At 43.7% G+C, this 23243-nt stretch overlaps 1 protein-coding gene across 2 annotated transcripts in view; it reads right to left on the bottom strand.

Moving 5' to 3' along the window:
- Nucleotides 1-11685, bottom strand: part of OLA1 (Obg like ATPase 1) — a 176762-nt gene extending 165077 nt beyond the window's left edge. Inside the window, exons 1-3 of one of the 2 annotated variants that reach the window (XM_090045451.1) lie at nt 11551-11685; nt 11106-11206; nt 6511-6654 (exon numbers count right to left, since the gene is read on the bottom strand). In XM_090045451.1, coding sequence (XP_089901577.1) covers nt 6511-6654; nt 11106-11206 — 245 coding nt within the window. In that variant the 5' untranslated portion in view covers nt 11551-11685. Of the gene's footprint in view, nt 1-6510; nt 6655-11105; nt 11207-11286; nt 11306-11550 lie in introns of those variants that run through there. The other variant, XM_090045450.1, reaches the window with a different exon arrangement.
- Between the last annotated feature and the right edge of the window lie 11558 nt (nt 11686-23243).

Genomic DNA, 23243 nt, shown 5'->3' with positions numbered 1-23243 from the left:
GTGGAGGAGTAGCACTCTACATCAAGGAGGAATATACTTCCTCGTCAATTAGCAAGGGGGTAGAGGGGGGGCACTCTGAGGTGCTCTGGGTTAGAGTAAAAGGCAGTCCAGGGGAGAGAGACTTAACGGTGGGAGTCTACTATAGACCTCCCAACCAGGGAGAAGAGCTCGACCAGGAATTCTTAGGTCAGCTCACAGAGGTAGTGAGGGCTAAGGATGTGGTCATCATGGGGGACCTGAACTTCCCAGACATCTGCTGGGAAGAGCAGTCAGCCAAGTCTGACCGCTCACATCGGTTCTTAGCCAGAGTGCAGAACCTCCATCTAACCCAGGAGGTACACAGCCCCACCAGGGGAGACGCCCTGTTGGACCTGGTGCTGGCCACGGGTGATGACTTGGTGAGGGGGCTGCGGGTGATGGGCCACCTGGGAGACAGTGATCATCGCTTGCTGGAATTCACCATCCAGCGTAAGGTGGCAAAGGGCTGCAGCAAGGCAACAGCCCTAGACTTTAGGAGGGCTGACTTCAACAAGCTAAGGAGGATCGTTGGGGAAGCGCTGAGGACCCAGAGGGGAAGGGAGCCAGATGTCCAAGGTGAGTGGTTGCTCCTTAAGGAGATGATCCTCCATGCCCAAAGGGAGGTAATCCCAACAAGGGTCAAAGGGAGCAGGAGGGCACATAAACCCCCATGGCTCACTAGGAGCATCCGGGAATGTCTCCTTGCTAAAAGGGAGGCATACACCCAATGGAGGGATGGGGTCATCACCAAGAAGGACTATGTTACAGTCGCCCGAGGATGTAGGGGGGCAGTCAGGAAGGCCAATGCAGAGATGGAGATAGGACTAGCTTCCCGGATTAAGGACAATAAGAAGTCCTTCTTCAAATACATAGGGGGTAAAAAGAGGGTCCCGGGTAATGTGGGGCCCCTGCAGGACACGATGGGCAACTTAGTCGTCACGCCAGATGACAAAGCTAACATATTTAACGATTTCTTTGCCTCCGTCTTCCTAAGTAGGAACCAGTTCAGCCACCTCCCTGCTGGGCCCCCCTCGGGCCCCGGGAGAGACACGCCTGGGCCAGGGGTTAGCGAGGAGTTAGTTAGGGTACTTCTGGAGAGGCTGGACGTGTTCAAGTCCGCTGGTCTGGACGATCTTCACCCTAGGGTTCTACAGGAACTGGCCGAGGTCATTGCGGGACCCCTGGCGCGGCTCTATGAGCACTCGTGGTGCTCTGGCGAGGTGCCGGAGGACTGGAAGAGGGCCAATGTGGTCCCTATCTTCAAAAAGGGAAAAAAAGAGGACCCGGGAAATTACAGGCCAGTTAGTCTGACCTCAATCCCGGGTAAGCTCTTTGAAAAAATTCTCCTGGCACGCATCCAGGAGGGCCTTGCGGGGGAATGCATGCTCAGGGGCAACCAACATGGGTTCATCAGTGGCAGGTCTTGTCAGACCAACCTGGTGGCCTTTTACGATCAGGTCACCAAATCATTAGACGCAGGGGTTGCTGTGGATGTAGTCTTTCTGGACTTCCGGAAGGCTTTTGACACTGTCTCTCACCCTGTCCTCATCAAAAAGCTGGGAGACTGTGGCGTCGATGCCCACACAATCAAATGGGTCGCTAACTGGTTGGAGGGCCGCACCCAGAGGGTGGTAGTGGATGGGTTCTTCTCGACCTGGAAGGACGTGGGCAGTGGGGTTCCGCAAGGCTCGGTCCTCGGGCCCGCACTGTTCAACATCTTCATCAGTGACTTGGATGAGGGGGTAGAAAGCACCCTGTTCAAGTTTGCTGATGACACTAAGATGTGGGGGGATGTGGGTGCACTAGAAGGGTGCAATAGGCTACAAGCCGACCTTGACAGGTTGCAACAGTGGGCGGATGAGAATAGGATGGGGTTTAACACTGATAAGTGCAAGGTGTTGCACATGGGGAGGAAGAACCGGCACCACACTTACAGGTTGGGGAACTCCCCTCTTGCCAGCACGGAGACGGAAAAGGATCTTGGAGTCGTCATTGACTCCACGATGAACATGGGCCAGCAGTGTGGGGAGACAGTCAAGAAGGCCAACTGTACCCTGTCATGCATCCACAGATGCATCTCGAGCAGGTCCAGGGAGGTGATCCTCCCACTCTATGCAGCACTGGTCAGGCCGCAGCTGGAGTACTGCGTCCAGTTCTGGGCGCCACACTTCAAGAGAGACGTGGACGATATGAAAAGAGTCCAGAGGAGGGCCACTCGTATGATCAGGGGTCAGCAGGGCAGGCCTTATGAGGAGAGGCTACGGGACCTGAACCTGTTTAGCCTCCACAAGAGAAGGTTAAGGGGGAACCTTGTGGCCTGCTACAAACTGGTCAGGGGGGATCAGCGGGTATTGGGGGAGTCCCTGTTCCCCCGTGTGCTGCCAGGAGTGACCAGGAATAACGGTCACAAGCTGGCAGAGGGTAGGTTTAGATTAGATATTAGGAGGCGCTACTTCACAGTCAGGGCGGCTAGGGCCTGGAACCGGCTTCCAGGGGAAGTGGTGCAGGCTCCTAGCCTGGGGATTTTTAAAAGGAAGTTAGATGAGCACCTTGCCGGGGTCATCTGACCCCGGTGCTCTTTCCTGCCAAGGCATGGGGTCGGACTAGATGATCTACCTAGGTCCCTTCCGACTCTAGCTACTATGAAACTATGAAACAACATGTCCTGTCCAATGGTGCCAATGCCAACAGCATCAAAGCCATGTTTATAAATGGCATTTGCTTGAGCCAGAACACTGCCATTCATTCTTCTGTCCTTTCCAACAGATATGGAAGATCTGCTGAAGGCATCACTGATGGTAATATTCCAAAGCTTTCAGGTGTTTTCAATACATCATCCCAGTTTCACACCACAAAAAACAGGGTATGGATGACAATGGCCTGGTAGACAAGAAGCCTGCATTTGGGTCCTGATGTTATGATAACTGAAGATCCATTTTCAGAGATATGCAAAGGAAGCACTGGCAGATTTTATCTGGGGTTGTCTATATTTACTTTTTTGGGAAAGGTGGCTATCCAAGTAGGGGAAATGCTCCTTTCTCCATGGATTAACTTCTAATTGCAATAGGTAGGAGCAGTTGTTTGGTTTGGGGTGGGTTGGTAAAGTATCTTGGTTTTCATAAAAGTTGACACAAATCCAAGTATTTCATATGCTTCACAGCAGTCAAGAGCAACTCAGAGCTCTTCAGTTGAGTGCACACCTGTGACAATTGTCAGAGTACTGAAGATCAATAATGAAAATGTTGATTATCCTGGATTTGGAATGTAACTGGTTGGTGTTAAAGAGATTCCTGTCCATGCGATACTGGATGCTGACTCCAAATAAAAAGCTAATCAGCAATGAGACTCAGAAAACCTGTGATATAGATGGAAGGGTGTTGGTACAAATTGCACATTCTTGTTTTGATTCCAGTTTTAATAGTGATGGGGTCCATTTCCAAGCCATTGCGTAGGACAGCTTCTGTCATGTTGTCATTAAGGATTCTGCTGGTGGTAAAAAAAAAAAAAAAATGGCAGGCATCCCAATCTCAACAAGAGATTCCACAGGCCCTCTCTGTCGATTGAATCAAAGGCCTCAGTCAAGTCACCGAAGGCCATGTAAGGATCTTGGTGTTGTTCACAGCATACCCCTGGCAGCCATCTAGCAACAAAGATCTACTGTACCTTCAAGTGGTTAGTATCCATACTGGGACTCAGGTAGAATGTCACCAATAAGGGAAGGGAGTCTATTGAGGAGAATGCAGGGAAGGATCTTCCCAACTATGAACAGAAGGACAATACCACAGTAACTGATGCAATCCGATGCGTCCTTCCTGAATATGGTAATGATTCTGGCATCTCTCAAGTCACTGGAAATCCATCCATGTTTCCAGATATAACCTTTTTTCTACCTTATTTGTTTTAGGTGCTATTCCATAAAGACCATGTGCTTTGTTGATCATCATCTGCTTACTGGCTCTCAAGGCCTTTGGATAAATTGGTGGATTTGCAAGGTAGCCCTTAATGGGGTACTATGGAATGACTTTCAACAATATTATCTTTGACACTGGAGTCTTGGTTCAGGAGTTTTTCAGTGTTCCCTTCACAGTGCACTGACGGCAAAGCCATCTTCAAGTATTGTTCCACCCTACCTTCAGATGGATGGCTCCTTGTGTGCTCTTCTGGTTGTGCAGAAGAAACCACGTATGTCATGGTCACCAGCAAACTTTTGAATCTCTTTTGCTTTTTTCTCCCACCACTTGTTCTTTCACTCTCAAATTTTGCTCTAGATCATGTTCTGAACACCTTCTAAGAAAAATAATTCCATTTGAATTAACTTTCCCCACCCCTGCTTTTCCAAGTGTTCCTTTCCATAGCAAGTCCCTGTTCACTCTAGCACTGAAATCACCAAGAGCAATTATCTTATCTTCTTCATGGACAGATAACATAACTTGAAACAAATGAAGAATTCTATTCCAACTTGACCATCATCTGCATGAAAAGGTATGTACTGATGACTGCTGCATGTCATCTGTTGGTCATTTGGAGATGTAGGTTCCTAAGATGCTCATTCATGCCACCTAGGCAGGGCAGCACCTGAGTAACAATCTTGGCTTTGATAGATCCTGTGGAAATGTCCACCTTTTTCATCTTTTCCTTTCCAAAAAAAAAGTATAGCCACCACCACGCTGAACTGCTCCCTTCCTGCACATCTGGTCTCACTGAGTGCAGCAAAATCAGTATCAAATCATGCAAGTTCTCTTAGCTCAAGATTGGTCACTGTTAGTGTTGTCCACCAGAATGCAGACGTTCCAGGTTGTAAGCTTCATTACTTGATCTGGACCACAGATCAAGTGATCCCATTGGGCATAGTTTTCCAGTCGCATGAAATGGCAGACTATGTTTATGACACCTTTTCTAGCCCCTTCCCCACATGGGTAAGCAGAGAAGATCCTAAATAGACCTGCTCAGTCATGACTGCCACTACCAAACTACACACCTGTCTGAGTTACAAGTATGAGTTACAATGACCATTGTGACTTGGGGATTCAGGTAATCACTACTATCTGCCCCTGCTGCCGTTTATCCAATGCCATAGGACTTGCAACTGAGGAAGATGCCTACACACCTTCTTTTAACATGGGAATGCCATTGTGCATTCACAATATGTTACTTTGAGAGAAGTAAGCATTACTCCAGTGGAAAGGAAAATCTAGACATTTCTATTCCACTTCAGTTTTTATACATCTTCACTGCCCTTGTGAATTATTTTCTTCATCTGCTTGCTCCACCACTGAGGACTTATTTTTATTTTTTGATTGCTATTAGTCTGGAATCTCACTCTTGATCTTGCCACCATGGGCGATTCCAGCAGGAGTACAAAACTCCAGTTGGCATTGCTCTCATGGTCACTGGTAGTACACAAACCTCTGTGCCATCAAGGTTATGATGCACTTAAATTCACATTATCATTAGCAGGCTACACATACAAACAACTCCTGAACTATAATATTAAGAGACAAAAAAAATTACGTTTTCTTCTAAAAGCAAATAGAAATGCATCATCTTAAAAAACACTATGTCTCTCTCTTCTTAAAGTAGATGCCAAGTCAGGTGCTGAACACATTCAATATAATCTTGGCCTGCCTTATTGGCAGGAAAAAAAAAAAAAAAAAAAAGCATTCATGTTCAGATGACAAAACTCACTACAATTCCTTAGATGGGAGGGAAAACAAAAAAGCACCAAAAATAACATAACAAACATAAGACAATGAATGGTAGAGAGGCTAAAACAAAAGTTACTGAATGAAACTGAAAAGGAAAACATCAAGATGTCAAGAGGATGATATTTGGCCAGTCAGGGGAGGGAGACCCAAACAATTCATACAAGTCATTGCTACATCATAAATAGGATTTAAAAAGAAAAAAAATTAGGAGTCTGTATTAATAAAGACTAATTAAAACTTGAACTTTACACAAATAATGTAATGTTTAAAGAACAATTATAAGTTTTAAACAAAAAAAAAATAGTATATAAACCCCTCAGGTCAACCTCTAACTGAAGAACATTCTATGTTAGCAGGTACTGCCAGCTATCCATTCTGAGGTGTTTCCACTACCCTGTGAATCACATGGTAGAGGCCAGGGCCAGAGATGAATACTACACTAAGTAGTCTGAATAGTAATGGCAGTTCCTAAGTCACTACTGTTTTCCCCCAAGAAGTCATATGAAGAGTTAAATTCTAGTCACTTGTGTACTTGAATGCATAGTCTGAAAGTTCTTAATTCTAAAGATTGCATAGCAGGAGGGAAAGATAGATTAAACAGAAAAGTTGATAGTGACCAGCATTACATCTTTTATTTATTATACAGCAGAGTTTAAGATTTATTATGAAGCATCATTAACAATCCTGTTTTCAGTACAAGGCATTTTTAGAAGTACAAAAGGAAGAGTTGGGTACCCAACTCTTTAGCAAAAAATAAAGAGAATAAGTAGTAAGTTTTAAAAGTTACCTTGGAGGTTTGTGGTATTGGCATAGGAAGTCAAATCTTTCATCCGGCACAGGTACCCGGCTCTCATTTGGATCAATAGTGCAGAAAGGAAAGTTTTCTGCTGCTGCCTGACTCTTCGTTAATACATTGAAGAATGTTGATTTCCTACAAACAAAATGAAAACTCTCTTAATCCATTTTCAATTAGAAGCTTTAGAGAAAAAAAAAGGATGAAAAAACAAACAAACAAACAAACCCTCATTCAATCCAAGTTTCAGAAAGAGAAAGAACTTAAAATGTATTATTGTGTATAAGCTGTTCCCTTCTAGTACAAGACATCATCAAAAATACAGTGGAAAGACAGGTGTTCAATCCCTGCTGAAACTCAATGGAGACCGGGCACCCAAATCCCATCTGCATCTTTGAAAATTTCCCCTAGATGTTAGAGCTGCATGTACACACCTCCCAAAAAAGATAGTAAACCAGAGGTATCAAGTTCTCTTTACATGCTGGGTCATATCCAGACCACAGAGCTCCTCCTGGGCCAGACCTATCCAGCAGCACACAGCAGCAGTGGCACCTTTGGTTTCAGCACAGGGCACAGCACAGCTCTGGTTCTGCACACATGCCCTTTGCCAGAGCCAGGACTGCTGCTGTTGTCATATAACTTGTCAAGCTGTCACTGTGACTCCAGCATGGGGTTGCAACAGGGCCAGTGGCAGAAGAGCTGGGGTTACAGCAGTGGTGATGAGACAAGTGGCCAAAGGGCAATCAGGGCTGTATCAGCCCTCACTTGCCCTCCTACCACCAACATCCACATCCAAGGCTCAGGGGCCCTGGATTCTACATCAGTTCACTTCTCTCAGCTATGCCCCCTAACTTCTAATGGCCTCCTGGTAACCTGGCAGACCAAGTCTGGGTCTGCAGACCATGTCTGACACCTCTGGAGTAAACAAAAAGCAAACACAGAAACATTTGTTGTAAAACTATACCTTTTTCCTAAAGTGTAAAATCAGTTTTCATGCTTGGCAGCTGTCATCTATTTTCTTATCTAAATGAAGTCATTCCACACTGACAAAATAGTTTATAGCAATGAGCAACAAGTTACCTTGCTTCTTACCTACCTTGGAATGTTTTAGATTTCAAGTGTACTTCACAGCAGTATTTATAAGTATTAAATAACAAAAAGAGTGAAAGAAAAAAAATGGAAGGAAAACGAAAAGGAAGTAATGAAAATAAGAAACAAGCAATGGTTTCAGGACATTAAACAATTCCAAAAAATTAATCTTGTACGTATACTAATTTTTTTCTCTTTAAAGAACTAGACAGCATCTTAACCAACCTTCCCTTGCTATGCACACTAACCACCCATAAGCCTCCCACTTGTTGCATCAGAAAACTGAATAATATATTTTAGCTCAGGCCTAACAACAGAATATCTATCTATTGATCAGTTTGGAATGTTTAAATACCATGAGTCCCATCCAAACATCCAATTAAAAAAGTAGTAAAGGGATAGGAAGGGCTCCCAAAAAGTCTGGGGCAAGCCCAGCACTTTCTAAATATTGACACAGTGCTCCACAGTATAGTACTAGGGAGTACTATACAGGTAGGTGCACACCCCACCCACTCCACACGCACTACGTAAGAAACCAAAAGCAGAGCATACTCTTCTTAAGCATATACTTCTGGGACTGAAAAAAGGCTGAATAAATGTATTGTTTAAACAAGTTAATACACAGCACTTTCAACCTCAAAGCTGCCCAGCTCTCTTCAGTTTCAAGTCCTCTTATAGTAGATCTGAAGTTATTAGAAGCCTTGAAAATGAGAGAAGCTAGTCAGCTTGAAAAAGCAGTAAGAAAGAGACAAAAATACCAGCCATGAAACTGACTTGCTCCCTTCGTTTTCAAGGTACCTAGTAGCAGCTTTATAACAGCCACTTCCTTCACTAATTGTGTTTCAGTTAAAACAGTGATTTCCAAAGGATGTGCTGCAAGAGTGGTGAAAGTGTGTTGCAAAAAGAGGGCTGGATGGGGCCCTTGCTATGCTGGGACTGCACCAGCTCCACATGGTAGGATCAGGCCCACAGACCAGCAAGTGAAGTGAACCACCAAATTTTAAATATGGGAAAATAATGTGTCCCAGGTATCAAAAGTATAGGAAACATCCAGTTAAAAGGAGTACAATGAGTTACAAAGTAGACATTACAACTAGTATATAGTTAACCACAGCACAATTAATTTAAAAAGCCAACAGTGGAACTGAGATATGCTAGGCATATACCAGTGTTTTACGCACTTACCTGATACAGATAACTGAGGTTTGTTGGTATGCATGCAACAGGCCATAAATTGGGATGGGGTAATGTAAGCAAATTATATGCATACCAGACAAACAGGGTACACAATAGCATAGCCAGCTTAACATGGTACTGTCAATGTTCCTTCTGAGGGGCAAAGCTGATTGTTGTGTACCTAGTACCTCGCTGAGCTAGCTGCACTGCTTCTGCACTTAACACAGGCACAGCACATCTCAGTACAGCACTTGCTAACACCACACTGGGTCAGTATAGGTAAGACGTGGTCTAATGGTCCATTTGCTATTATTGCATTTCTAATGCTAAAGATTCTAAGCTGTTGGTTGTGAAAAACCCCACCATCAAAAAAATAAATAAATCATTGTTTCTGAATGCACTGGAGTGTTAGTTGTACAATACAATTAGATGCAAGTTAACTTTGTTGCTGTATGCATCATACCTTTTTATTGTAAGATGCCCATCTACTTCAAAAATACTATGTTTTCAAAGAACAACAAACCTGCTATTATTTGTGACCTACATATTATTCTTTTTTCAGTTTGCTTACTCAGCGTACTTAACACTTTTTTTATTTAATCCAACGCAACTTTGTCTTGAGCCCTACAACACTATGAACAGGACAATGATAAACTCAGAAAAACAGCAAGAGAAGAGGCATGGGTACTGTCAGTATTTTTGGCACTGCTATTCTCAGACATGCCCCAAAATTGCTTCTAAACTAGAAGACCAACAGAAAAAAAAAATTATCTTCCTAAGCAAAGAAAAAAACCTTTGGTTTTCTCAACACTGCTTTGTCAGATTCAAGTTACTCATATTCTAAGAATGAATAGTGTATATTAAAAAGTTTACTTTCAACACTTAAGAAGCATTTAGAACAGTATGAGACTACATTCATATTACACCAATAAAAGATGTTGTTCTATTCGTATTGTTTAAGAGCCAAAGAGGATTTTTTTTAACTTAGCATGACTACAAAGTATATACTGATAGCTTCATGCAAGCATTTACCCGTTAATGTTACCCTCAATTAATAATCTTATGCTTAACCTCCTATGAAGAACACAATGGTTTACAAAAAGCACACTAAAAGAAGCTCTATTATTATACTTTCTATAGTAATACTCTTAAATAATAAAACTTGCATAGTATTTTTCACTCAGCCATCACAGAAAGCTTTACCAAGGGGAGGGTAAATTTTCAGTGCTTATGACAACTGCAGTATTATTAGCCCTTTCCCCATCTACATGGCCTGTTCCTCTGTGGGCATAAGGCCCATGCTCCCAATGTTGTCAAAGAGGCCTATCTACACAGCCTACGGTGTCTATACATCCTAGTTTGGCCAGGATAGTCCTGGATTTCGTAGGCCAGCCTCAGACAGTTTGTCAAAATTTAAACAGAAGTCCCAGAATCGCAGAGGCGTACAGTATGGTTCAGCAGGGAGGTGGAGTGGCATGGTGGGTGAGGCAGCTCCCTGCTGAACTGCACTGACCTGCAGGTGGTGGGGGAAGTGCTCCACACGTCCCAGATTTCTTTATGGAGAGCTGTCCCTAGGATACAGCGAATCGGGGCAACTGCCCCGGGCCCCACACTTTGGAGGGGCCCCACACTTTGGAGGGGCCCCACAGAGCTGGATCCCCAGGGAGGCCATGGCCCCTCCTGAAGGGCCTGCCTGGAGCTGGAACTCCAGGCCCACACCAGGGAAGAAACACAGATACCCTTTCCCCAAGGGGTACCACAGCCCCACACAGGCTGATCTGCCCCAGACCCAGACCCCCCTAGGGTCAGCTCTGCCCTTATGGTTACCGTAGCCATCCCTCTTCGTTGTATGATGACACATACACATGGGCAATTAAAAACCACAGTCAAGAGTTGACACTGCCATGTAATTCACTCCATGGCACAGGATGGCTCCTTACAGAATAGATTCTAGTTTTCTCTTCCCTAACATTTTCAGCAGGCTTCCACGAGGCTCCTGGAGTCCCTCATGCTGGCGTTCGTGCCATCAAGAGAGACCTATGAAGGAGAAACACAGCCCCTCTTTCAGTCCCGGCCCGCTTCCACCTGCAAATACCAGCACTCACTTTCGCGCATCCTCCTGCTCCAGCCAAGGTGCTGGGCAGCTGCCTGTGGGCGAGCGGAGCCCAACCTGTCTAGTTTCACTCCCTACGGCTCCCTGCCCCATCCCATCTGCAGCTGCTAGAACCTGCCTGCGAGCGCCAGGAGGGGCCTGTCCCGACCCCGCTGCACAAACGCGGCGGCTCGGCGCCCGCCCCTGCAGAGAGCCAGCCCCGGACACCTACCCGACGTTGGGCAGCCCGACGATGCCGACTTTCAGGGACGTCCCGAACCTGCCGATGATGGGGTGCGGCTTGGCCTCGTCCCCTCCCTTCTTCGGGGGCATCTGCAAGGGCAGAGCGCGACATGCTGAGCGGCTCCAGGTTGCGGACTCCCCCATCCCTCCCGCCCGGGCGCCGCCGGTACCTTCCTGGACGCCATGGCGGCCTCGCCGGGTGCATGGCCCCCTCCTTCCCTCCCTCCCTCCCCGCGCTGCCGCAGGGCTCCGGCCTGGCTCAGCTAAAAATAGCTGTGGCCCCCGGAGCGTAGATAGCTGGGCCGAAGAGCAAGGCGCCACCGCGCCCCGGCCCCGCCCATGCAACCGGCGCTGTCTGAGGCCTGTTCGGCGGCAAAGGGCCCCGCTGAGGTGGTGGCTCCCGCCCCCCCAGGGGCCGCGGCGGGCGCGCTCACCTTACGGGGAGGCGGGGGAGGCGCTGGCGCTGGCACTGGCACGGGCCCCTCGCACGCGGCCACGCTTCCCGCACGGCGGCCGGCGGAACAGGCGGAGCCCGCGGCCTCCCATTGGCCGGGGCCGCCCAAAGGGGAAAGGTCACGCGGAGCGCTGGGGCGGGGCTCGCTCCTTCCCCCGCGCCGCGGGCACCGCTGGTACCGCACTGCTGCGGGTACTGTTAACGCGTGGGGCTCAGCACCGTCCTTTGAGATTTCCCGGTGCTGGAGCTGGCAGGAGTCCCGGTGCTGGTGACCTCCGGCTCTCTTTTACCGGTCACAGACACCCCCGCTCCTTCGCACTGGCAGTTGCTGCCGCGTAACTCCATGACTGCTTGCCCTCCGGCCCAGGTGGCCACCCACCTATGGCTGCCGCTCTCCCAGCAGGAGTTTTGAGCTGGTGCATAGTGGGGCACACGAAGGCCTCTTCTCTTCCAGTCTGGAAAACAACATTAAAAAAAAAAAAAAAAAGCCCTATGGTCCTGACTGCTCTTCACATCTGCTTAATAAACAACAAAATTGAAAACCTTCAATCCTGGCAGAATGCTGCTTTTCTTCCTTCTTTACCACCCATTATGAAGGCTGGCAGAGCGCCGCCCATTAGCTGTGCAGCCTGTTTTATCTCATGGTATTGTTTTCACATCATTTATAAAAGACTTTAGGATCCTTGGGAAAGGAGAGAGATTTGGTGAATTTGACTGGAAGAGGAAGTCACACTTTTAAGCTTTGTGTGAAGATACTTTCAGTCTTGTTGAAACATACAGATTGTATCTTAATCTATGTTCCAACAAGACTTGAAATGTCACTTTGATTTCCCAAACATAGTGCATGAGGTCAAACTGGCGTGCAGCCACTGACCAACTCTCCTGTGCCAACTACATAGAGGAGGATCTAGCCTGTAGACTGACCACATGGCACTCATCAAGTCCACAGGGCCAGAAGTTTTGGCACCGTTGTTTTAGTGCATTTGCCTTTTCCACAGACACATCACATTAGTTGCTCTTTGCCATTCTGTAATCAATTGATACATTCTGGCCTTTCTCATTCTGTCAGTTAAAAGTGATACCCTCCACGTTTACAGCAATAATTTTTGTTTTTAGCTTTTAAGTACATGCCCTTGTTTTTTTGTACTATAACATTTTCTGTCATTTTTACTACAACAGTCTGATATTTTGATTTAACAAACTTCACACATGCTATTCTAATCCTTCTCTGTATTGGTAATGCTTCCCAACTTCAATTAGTACACTTCTACTTTATTGTGCCCGCATCATTAATATAAAACAAGTTGCATCTTCAAGCAGTATTCCTAATACCATTCCTCCAGCCCAGTTTTTCCCCTCTTAGTACAGTCAGCTGTTTACTCTTTAACCAGTTCCTACCCACCAATTTTGTACTCATTCCCATCTTCTGCAGTTGAATTAACAAATGCTTTACTGAAGTCCAGACAAGTTAGATCTACTGTATTTTCCTGATCTGTTTTTATATCAGAAAGGCATCAGATTGATCTGCCATGATCTACCTTTGGTAAACTCAAGTTGCATTGTATCCTGTTCTCTATTTACCTTAATTTATTTACTTATTTGTTCCTTTTAAATGTGTTTAAGTAGTCAGGGTCCAACTAACAGGCTTGCAGTTCCCAGATCACTTCCCTCACCCCCCTTCTTAAACACAGGTATTACGTTTGCTGTTTTCCAGTCATATTGTACTATCCCTGACTTGATAGGTTTATCAGTATTCCTTGCTGCCAGACCTTCATGTGCTAGTTCTTTCAGTATACCTGAACAGAGATTATCTGATTCTTGCCCCCTTCCCAACTGCAGTATATTAAGCTCTTTGAACTTTGGCTCCATCTCAATTTCTTTTGTCATACCCTCATTTCCAGAAAATAGTCTGCCTTCATGATTCAGATGTTCTAACCCAAGTTTGTTAATTCAGGTTCAATAGCAGCAAAAACAAAGTAACTTGCATTTTAATTCTGATTAGCATCTCAAGTTTATTTATATCTCAAGTTTTATTTTCTCTGTGATGCAGAGCTTCACTCACAATGAACTCTCTAGCAGACTTCTACAAATTAAGTCCACAAGCTGGCTGGAAGCCACTTGACACACCGGAATGCTCTCAAGGGTGCCAATATTGCTTTCTAGGAATCATCAGAAATTTTGACCCAGCTGGACCATGAAAGAGCTCATTTGGACTGATAAGAATTTGTACTGTGTCATACCCAGGTCATCTTTATCATCACTGAAAAATTAATTAATTATTCTGAAACCATCTCTATTTATTGACCAATACTGTACAGGATATCTCTAGTATTGGTGTGAATCTCATTACTCAAATACATTGCAATCAAATTTATCTATAATTACCAAACAGGATTTTTTAAAAACAAATCTAACAGAAATTTACTGGCTGTATAGCAACAAAGCTTCCACCAGAAAAAAGCTATAGCTAATATATACCAAATTCAGAGTCAACTTACAAACAAACAAACAAATAAAACAGTAACATCTATAAACCAGTTTTAGGTATGTAGAGGGGAAAATATTTAGATTAAATATTGTTAAAGTTCACTTTATTTCTCCTGGCCAAGTGAATTAAAATGTCATGTTACAAAAAATAAATGATATGCAATATATGATACACAAATCCTATCATTTTGTCTAAATTTAAACATAAATGTAGATCATTTATTTGCAGCCGCTGCAAGTAATAATTTTCCACGCGTTAGAAAACAGTCACCTCAGGCTGTTGATATTGAAAGGAATGTAAGATAAGAGCGACAGGAACAGACTTGGATGTCTTTTCCTATCAACTGTCTCACAGCCAGACAGCAAAACGTACTATCAATCTCAGAAGTTCCAGTCCAAATTAAAACAATTTCCCTTCAAACTCTCTAGGAGGGGGTGATCTTTTCTTATTGCCTGCTATCTGCTGGGGCAGAGTTTGGGTGCTCACTCAGTAACAAAGAAGGCTCAGAAATATTGGAATCCACAGGTTCCCTGGCAGTTGGTCATGGAAAGAAAGCTCTCAGGAAAGTGCAAGTGACAGCAGGACTCCCCAGGAGGAGGAGGAAACAGGGAATGAGGGAAAGTTAATAGGAATCAGGTGAAAGTCTCTGAAGACAGTGTCAGGGAGTGAAATGAAGCAGAGAAATGGGATGGAGCAAAAGCAGCAGCTGGGAACAAAGTAGATAAGGAGGAAAAACAGAGCGAAAGCCCCACCTAAAAGGATAAGCATCTCCTGGGGGTTATCAAGTCTTCCTGTGCCAAGTGTGAGCATGACTTGCTGCTTTTGATTACAGGTAACAAAATCTGTGATGTTTTGCTTTTTCACGCATTGTGTAAAGTCTTTTCTCTGAGGAACAACCCAGTTTCCAGCAGTCTGTGGAATAAGCCAGAGCAGGACCCATGGGAGGACAGCAACCCTGTGTAATAGTATGCAGCAATGGCTCAGGATGGTTTCCCATAGCAAATTTTAACAGGGCTTTCATTCCTTAACTGTAATATTATAAAACCTCACTGTTTAAAAAAAGTACAACTTGACAGAAACAAATATGCTTTAAATAGGCATAACCTTAAATACAAATATTTTCCCTCTAACTGGACAGAGGAAGAAACCAAGAGGTGCTTAGCTCTGTTCATTGGAAGTCAAGCAGAAGGCAGGGCCAGGTGGTTCCAGGGGCATGAGTTTTGTTGGCAACTACCTACTTTGTTAGATGCTGTGACATAGGTTGTCACCTATGAAAGCCCATGCCTCTCTACACCAGTTAGTCTCCAAGATGCCACCCTGCAGGCCTGCTGGAGGAGGACACTGCTGGGACAGAGAGGTGAAATGATTTGCTCTAGACCATGTAGCAAGTTTGTGATAGACCTAGAATTAAAAACATGGAGTCAGATATCACAGTGATGGACACAGAGTGAGAATTTTAAATAAAACAAACTAGAGTCCTAGTACCTATCGCAGAGTCTATGTCACCATGAACTGGGTGAGGAAGAGGCACATGCAATGAATTTGCAAAGTTCACAGATCCACCAGCAAGGCAGCCTACACTGTGGGCTGGTAGTGGACTGTGCTATGTAAATGCTAAGTTTAAAATGATCATAATTCTGATATGATAAAAGCCTACGTCTTTCTGTCTGTCCATAACGCTGTATTCACTCTCCAACTGGCTGACAGAAACAGCCAATCAGAGTGCTCCAAGCATGGGGGAGTGCTGCCATGATTCCGAAGCCATGCTGAGGACCGAACAGAGGGTGAGGGAGCCGAGGCCAGCGCCCTCACCCGGCTCCCTGCAAGAGGCAGAACAGTGGCAGCATGGGGCCACTCCATTCCAGGGCCTTACTCCCCTATTATTCTTGATGGGCAATTGGCTAGTTACCGTAAAATTATATAAACATAAACACTTCATTTTTACTTCTTGAACAGTTGGTCTTGGTAGAGGAAGATGATTCCTTCCCCAGAACCCAATGAAAATCCTGAAGACAAAAACCCATGTATTCAGTCTTTATGTGGGATATGAACAATTCACTCTGAGATACTACTTTGTCCTAAGGAAGGTGAATAGATTCAGGGGAAAGTACTGATAATATAGAGGTATGACATAACATATTGTGCAAACTTGGGGTTACGGACACAGTTACTAGGATAAGGACATTTGCTATCAATCCTTAGTAACAGGTTTATAAGTTTAGCATGTAAACAGACTGATGATAGCTAGCTGGCAATAAAAGTCACTATGACTGACAGTTTCCCTGAATAGCATTAAATAAAAAAGGCCCTTGTATCAGATCTATACTGAAAAAATGTTAAGTAACTAATATGCTGGCTACTTTTGACTGTTTCGTGTCTCCAGAACACTTTTTTAATATAATTTCATAAGACAGTATGACTGTTATCCTTCGAAAACCTTAGAAATCTAAACTGAGGATCCTAGTTTTTGAATAATTTTCATTATTGTGTCTTAAAAATATTTTATCTAAAATATAGTTCCAATTTTTATCTCAGTTCATTTTTTGTTATTTCCTTCAAAGAATAGGCCAAAAATAAGATTTCAGCAAGAAAACAACGGTTCTTTCACTCTAAATTGGCCTTGTCAAAACATGTGAAGCTGTTATTTAGGACATCCTTGTAGCTAGGCTTTTTTAGTGAATATGATCTCCAAAAGCTTTCTGAGATGATTATGGCTTGCAAGGCAACTGTGAACAAGAACCTAGACTCTTCTGAAAATAATAACGTAAATGAAAAAGAAACATCAGGACCAGCTTTACTGTACTAAAAAAAAAACCACTGTTCACTGAAAGTAGAGATCTGGGTTCAAATTTCTTAGTCTTTTCCTTCTTGACCCAGGTACCCTGAGAGCACTGCAAGAGAGTTGAAAAGCAACATTTCTGCCTGATTCAAAATATCATTGATGGATGGAACTTTATAAACAGCTCACTTAGGATTCTGCCCCTGAAAGATTATTATGCATGATACAAGGCTTATGTATTTGTTTAGTTAGATTTATAAATTATCTCTCTTATTCAACAAGTTTCCCTTTTATACTCTAAACACATTTACAATTAAAATTAAAAAATATTTACTAGAATAACGTAATAAATTATTTACCTGGCTGTAACTATCTCCAACATTTTAGAGTAACACAGAATGGAGAACATTGTACCATTGAAAGAAAATCTGTTAATGGTTGAGTCAAAGGTGTGTAAACTGTATTATGTAATGCAACAAAAATAGGGAATTGGGAATGACAAAATAAATAAATAAATCCCAAGAGATCACTTTAAAATAACTTAAATCTGAAGTTCAGTTTTGGGTTTAGAGCTTGTATCTCCCTTGAAACTTTCAGAGACTTGCAAAGAAGTTGAGCATTTAGAATCTATTAAAATAAATTATGGATAAAGAGTATTAGAAAGTCAGATCAAGGATCTTTAAAATTTTCAAAAGAAATACTCAATAACTCAGGCTCGGAGTTTTTCTGAACCATTAAAGATAGATTCCATAAAGTGTTTGCCTGCTAAGAAAATTGAAGGACAGAGAGCTGTAAAAACAGTTCTTATAGCATGCCCTACTTTAAGTCTATAAAATAAAATTCTCAGAGCTTAAGAATCACTAGAGAGGTTCTTTGTCAGAGAGTCAAGGTTAGTATATAGCCAGATTATATACCAGCTCTAGGAAAATAAATGGGATACAGTCTTGCACATGAAGAAAAATGCTTGACTTGGAATAGAAAATTCGGCTGATTTAGTAAGTCTAATTTAGATTTCTCACTGAGGTCATAATTACAATTTAACTTCACTCTCATATGTCAATAAATGTTGGGCCAATGAACTGCAGAGCAAGGAAGAAACTAGCATGACTTCACTGTGTATCTGCAAGGATGGTGAAAACAATCACTACTGTTCAGCTGTTAATTATTCAAGCTATTTATTCATCTACGGTCCAATAGATGCAAAGTGCTTTCAATTTCCATTAAAGTTAATAGTAGCAGAGAGGGCTCAATATTTCACAAAAGCAGGTTGCAGGATTGGGGCCTTAACAAGGAGGCCTGTCTACTGAAGCACTTACATGTATGTTTGCCTATTGGATTATTCTTGTGCTTAGAACTCAACATGTGCATAAGCAATTTGTTTGACAGTGGTCACGGTCTGCTTTTTTGAGGCCCTCTGTATCACTTAAATCTTCATTAGTGCCTATGAAACACAAATATTCCTACTGTCTTAAATTTGATAGCGTGTGCATTATGAAAAAACCTAACCACATAACACAGGGTAAAACTATAAGGCTAAGTACAGACAGTCAAAAAGCCTGGGGCTGAATAGATTCAATCTTTGCAGGTCTGTCTAAGCTACATAGATAGAACTGATAAGCAAATAAGCAGACATTCACTTTTGATTCTGGAAATGTAGCCACATGCAGTGTCTCAGGCGAGAAACCAAGGGGTGCTAGAGCATGCCTCTCTGTTTTGCTGGAGCAGACAGCTTAAGCCAAGGCTAGCAGGCCCACCCCGTGAGGACAGGTTTGCAGGTGAGGTACAAGTCCCCCATGGATGCTGGGAGACTGAGAGTTAGCATGAATCGGGAGGGGATCTGGGACAGAAGTTCCAGGTTTATTTGAACCATTTTCAGTCACCTTGAAAACTGTTTATGGGCACTAAACTTATGTTGTGTTACAGATCTGAACCAGTTTTCGATTCCCTTATATTGGTTTGTGTGTAATTTCTGTCCCTATAGTAGGTGTCTTGACTTTACTAGGGTTGTAACATAAATTAGGTAACACTGGGCACATCTACACGTGACACCACAGCGACGTAACATCGGTGGGCACAAACGGTAATGTCAACTCTACATCACCTTAGCAACTAGTTACCTTGCTATAGTGCATCACTACGGCAACGTAGCTACTAAAAATAACTGAGAGCCACCTAAATCAAGTACTAAATGACAGCGCATTAACAACTGTGTTGCAGGGGCACGTGAAGATGTGCTCACTGATTAGCATAAAACGGGGTAAAAATATGCCATATTTCTCAGTGAAGGTAGGGTCTGAATAATTTCAAATGTATAAATGATTCCTTCCAAAATTAGCTGTAAAATATACATCTGAAAATGGGTCAAAAGACTTTTTAATAGCATATTACTTTGGACATTTCATCTATCAGTTCCAAAAACTGCAATAAAAAATTCAAACAGTAAGTGAATCTGCAGATTTTCACATTTTGAAGGAGGGAAGAATCCTAATAGTTCACAAGAAGGAACCTACCTTCATTTCATTTCAAGATGCAATTAATTTAAAACAATAAAAACAAAATCAAAGCTATGTAGTAGAGATTTGGCCTCTAAACTCTCTTATATAACAGTGCATCTAAAAATCAAGACCAGGTATAGACAGTACACATAAACTGGTGTAAGTGACCAAAAACTGATCTACACCCATAACAGAACAGAAGTTCAGGGCACTTAGCCTGGCTTAAAAAATGACTATCTAAGATAGACCTGGATCAATGAGGTATCAGACTTAATCAGTTTAGGTTAGACCAGTGTATCAAATTTCTGTACCAGATCCCCTATCAATTAATGTTAAATCGCTGTCCCCCGGCATCCCAGGTGCCTTTGCAGTTCTTTCCATTAGCCCTCCTGTTCAGGGAGACACACTAGCACTCACCAGGTACTTGGCTGCTCCAGGCTGTCACAGGTGTGAGTCAGCACAGACCTGAGCAGGCAGTGGGTGGTGGGAGGATGGGAGAGGGAGAGGAGAAGGGAAGCTCATGCCAGGCAGCAGGGACAGGGGTGCTCCATAAAAAGAAGGATCAGGTTCCTCAGACCTCAGCACCAGTAGCAGCCAAGGGGCCCAATCCTTCTTTCTGCAGACTGCCCCATCTGTGGTGCCTGGCACAAGCCTCCCCAACTGCACTGGTGCGTCCTGCAAGCTGCCACTGGTACTGAGCACCCCACACTTTCTGGCCTCAACCAGTGCAGGCATCTGTGTCCCCCTCCCCACTCCAAAAGGCTAATGTGTGGTCTGTTTGCTCCCCATTCAATCTATGAAGCTTAGAGAAACTTGTATGGGTTTGATGAATTCCACCTTGGGCTTTTTGAATGTCTGTACCTAGCCCAGGACTAGCTTATGCATTTCTATACAGTGTTATCTCTCTCTACTTATGCTGTTAGTGAAAGAGTTAGGGCTCTTGATTTTTTTCTGTTAGGAAAAGAATTGATGATGGAGTTAGGTATCACTGATGCAATTCTGTTTATCTATTTATTCTGTTTCTTTTTTGTATGAAAACTATATACTCTTGCCTTCCCTGAACACAGAAAGAATCAAAAAGCAAGAGCCAATGTCTTTGCTCCACCCCACATCTCTTTTGTCCAGCACTTTGACTAAAAAGCTCTCTAGCTCTCTAGTATTCTCAGCATCATAATTCTAGGCTTTTTCTATAGCTGTTTGAATTTCTGCTCTTTCTCTATTTCTCTCACTTGGCTTTTCTTCCCTGCTTCACATTCACACATATACATCCCTCTACTTAGATATAAATTCAGACATAGAATTGTAGAATCATAGGAAGTTTAGGGTTGGAAGGGACCTCAGGAGGTCATTTAGTCCAAGCCCCTGCTCAAAGCAGGACTATCCCCAACTAGATCATCCCAGGCAAAGCTTTCTCTATCCAGATCTTTAAAAACTTCCAAGGATGGAGATTCCACCACCACTGGGTAACCTGTTCCAATGTTTTACTGCCCTTCTAGTGAGAAAATTCTTCCTGATATCTAACCAAACTTCCCTCACTGCAACTTGAGATTGTTGCCCCTTGTTCTGTCAACATGAATATACCCAGCCATCACTCCCTCAGAAAAAAATGTATCTAAGCAAAGTTCAATAGAAAGTATCATTATTTAATTTTCTCCACATATCTCCAACATCTTGTCATTAAGTAAGCTGATATATCCATACAATAAGCATTCCTATAATCTCTTAATCACGTCACCAGCATTCATAAATGGTTGGAGAGCAGCCCCATCTCTCATACCCCTTCTTTATGTATTCCATCATTAAAAAGGATGTATCCAGGCTATTCATGAATTTTCATCCACCTTTCTTCACTTTGGTCAAACTCCTTTGCCACTTTAATTTTAAAAACTAGACAACTAGCAGCTGTCATGGAGCAGCACTTGCGTTTAATATCCTTATTCATATAAAAAGAAAACTTAACTTTCTGGTTGTATATTTATGATAAGATAGCTGGAATCTTAATTCAGCTCAGTAACAATTTTACCAGGTTAAGCTTTTATTTGATCTTCTGGAGGTTCTCATACTAGAGGTCACAAATCAGCTGATTGGCTGATTACAGGCCAGTCAGCTTGACCTCAATCCAGGGACGGACAATTATTTTGGGTGCTTACCATTGGGGGCCGCTTACTTAGTTTTGGCAAGCCATTGAGGGCCATATGACAGGCAGCCAGGGGCAGATTAATATTAATTTATTAAATTTTTTAGGGGCCCTGCAGACTAGTCTTGGCTGTGGACCGCATTTTGCCCACCCCTGCCTCAATCCCCGGTAAGTTTCTGGAAAAAATCATCAAAGTGTCTATTCTTGACCAGGCGGCTGATGGCAATGTCCTGAGGGACAACTAGCATGGGTTTGTTGTGGGTAGGTCTTGCCTGACCAATCTCATCTCCTTCTATGACCAGGTGATATATCAACTGGACAAGGGGGAAGAGATTGATGTCATATATCTGGACTTTAAAAAAGACTTTGATCTGGTGTCCCATGATCTACTCTTGGAAAAAATTGGCCAACTGTGTCCTCAGCTGTATCACAGTCCAGTGACTGGGGAATTGGATCCGAGGCCGGACTCAGAGAGTGGTGGTCGACGAAAGTAAATCATCATGGTGCTCTGTGACCAGTGGTGTCCCCCAAGATTCCATCCTTGGACCTGTTCTCTGTAACGTCTTTATCAACTACATGGATTCTGGTGTCAGAAGTGGACTTGCCAAGTTTGCTGATGACACCAAACTTTAGGGTAGAGCATCCACACCTGAGGATAGGAAGGTGATCCAGGCTAACTTGGATAGGCTGAAAAAGTGGGCAGATACAAACTTGATGATATTCAATACCGATAAATGTAAGGTACTCCACCTTGGGGGGAAAAAACCCGCAGCATGCTTATAAGCTTGACAGTGCTACACTCACTAGCACCAAGGCCAAAAGAGATGTCGGGGTCCTGATTGACCACAAGATGAACATGAGCCACCAATGCGATGTCGCAGCATGTAAAGCAAACCAAACTCTGGCTTGCATCCATAGATGCTTCTCAAGTAAATCTTAGGATGTCATCCTCCTGCTGTACTCAGCCTTGGTGAGGCCGCAGCTGGAGTACTGCATCCAATTCTGGGCTCCACAATTCATGAAGGATGTGGAGAAGCTTGAGAGAGTCCAGAGGAGAGCCACATGCATGATCAGAAGGCAAGAGAATAGGCTTTATGAAAAGAGGCTGAGAACCATGGGACTCTTCAGGCCGGAAAAGCACAGGCTCAGGGGTGACCTGGTGGCTGCCTGTAAGTACATCAGCAGTGTGCATCAGGATCTGGGGGAACATCTGTTCACCAGAGCACCCCAAAGGATGACAAGAACCAATGGTCAGAAACTCCTCCAAGACCATTTTAGGCTGGACGTAAGGAAAAACTTCGTTACTGTCCGAGCCCTCGTGGCCTGGAATAGGCTCCCTCCAGAGGTGGTGCAAGTCCTACTCTGGACTCCTTTAGAAGCGTTTGGATGCTTATCTTGCTAGGATTCTTTGACCTTAGTTGACTTCCTGCCCTTGCGGTAGGGGGCTGGACTCAGTGATCTCCCAGGGTCCCTCCCAGTCCTAATGTCTATGAAATACAACAGGTAAGGAAGCATCACTACGTAGAAATCCCAGCTAGAATCTGATTGGATAGGGAAAGCTGCAAGGTTGGTCCAAGTAGCAAAGACAAAACTGCAATATAAAAAAAGACTGAGAACAACTGTTTTACATGGTGCGTGTTATTTTGAGGCTGCAGCAATAAATAGCATTAATGAATCTACAGTTAATGCCATGAATGACGCATGCCCCCAGTGGCTGGGGGGGCACAGCTGCACTGGCGGTGGCGGAAGCGTGGTGGCAGCAATGGTGGGAGCT

This window comes from Crocodylus siamensis, chromosome 4, assembly GCF_052110815.1.
Source record: "Crocodylus siamensis isolate JL-2025a chromosome 4, ASM5211081v1, whole genome shotgun sequence".
In the NCBI taxonomy this organism is placed as follows: Eukaryota; Metazoa; Chordata; order Crocodylia; family Crocodylidae; genus Crocodylus; species Crocodylus siamensis.
This window is presented reverse-complemented; position numbering and strand designations above follow the sequence as displayed.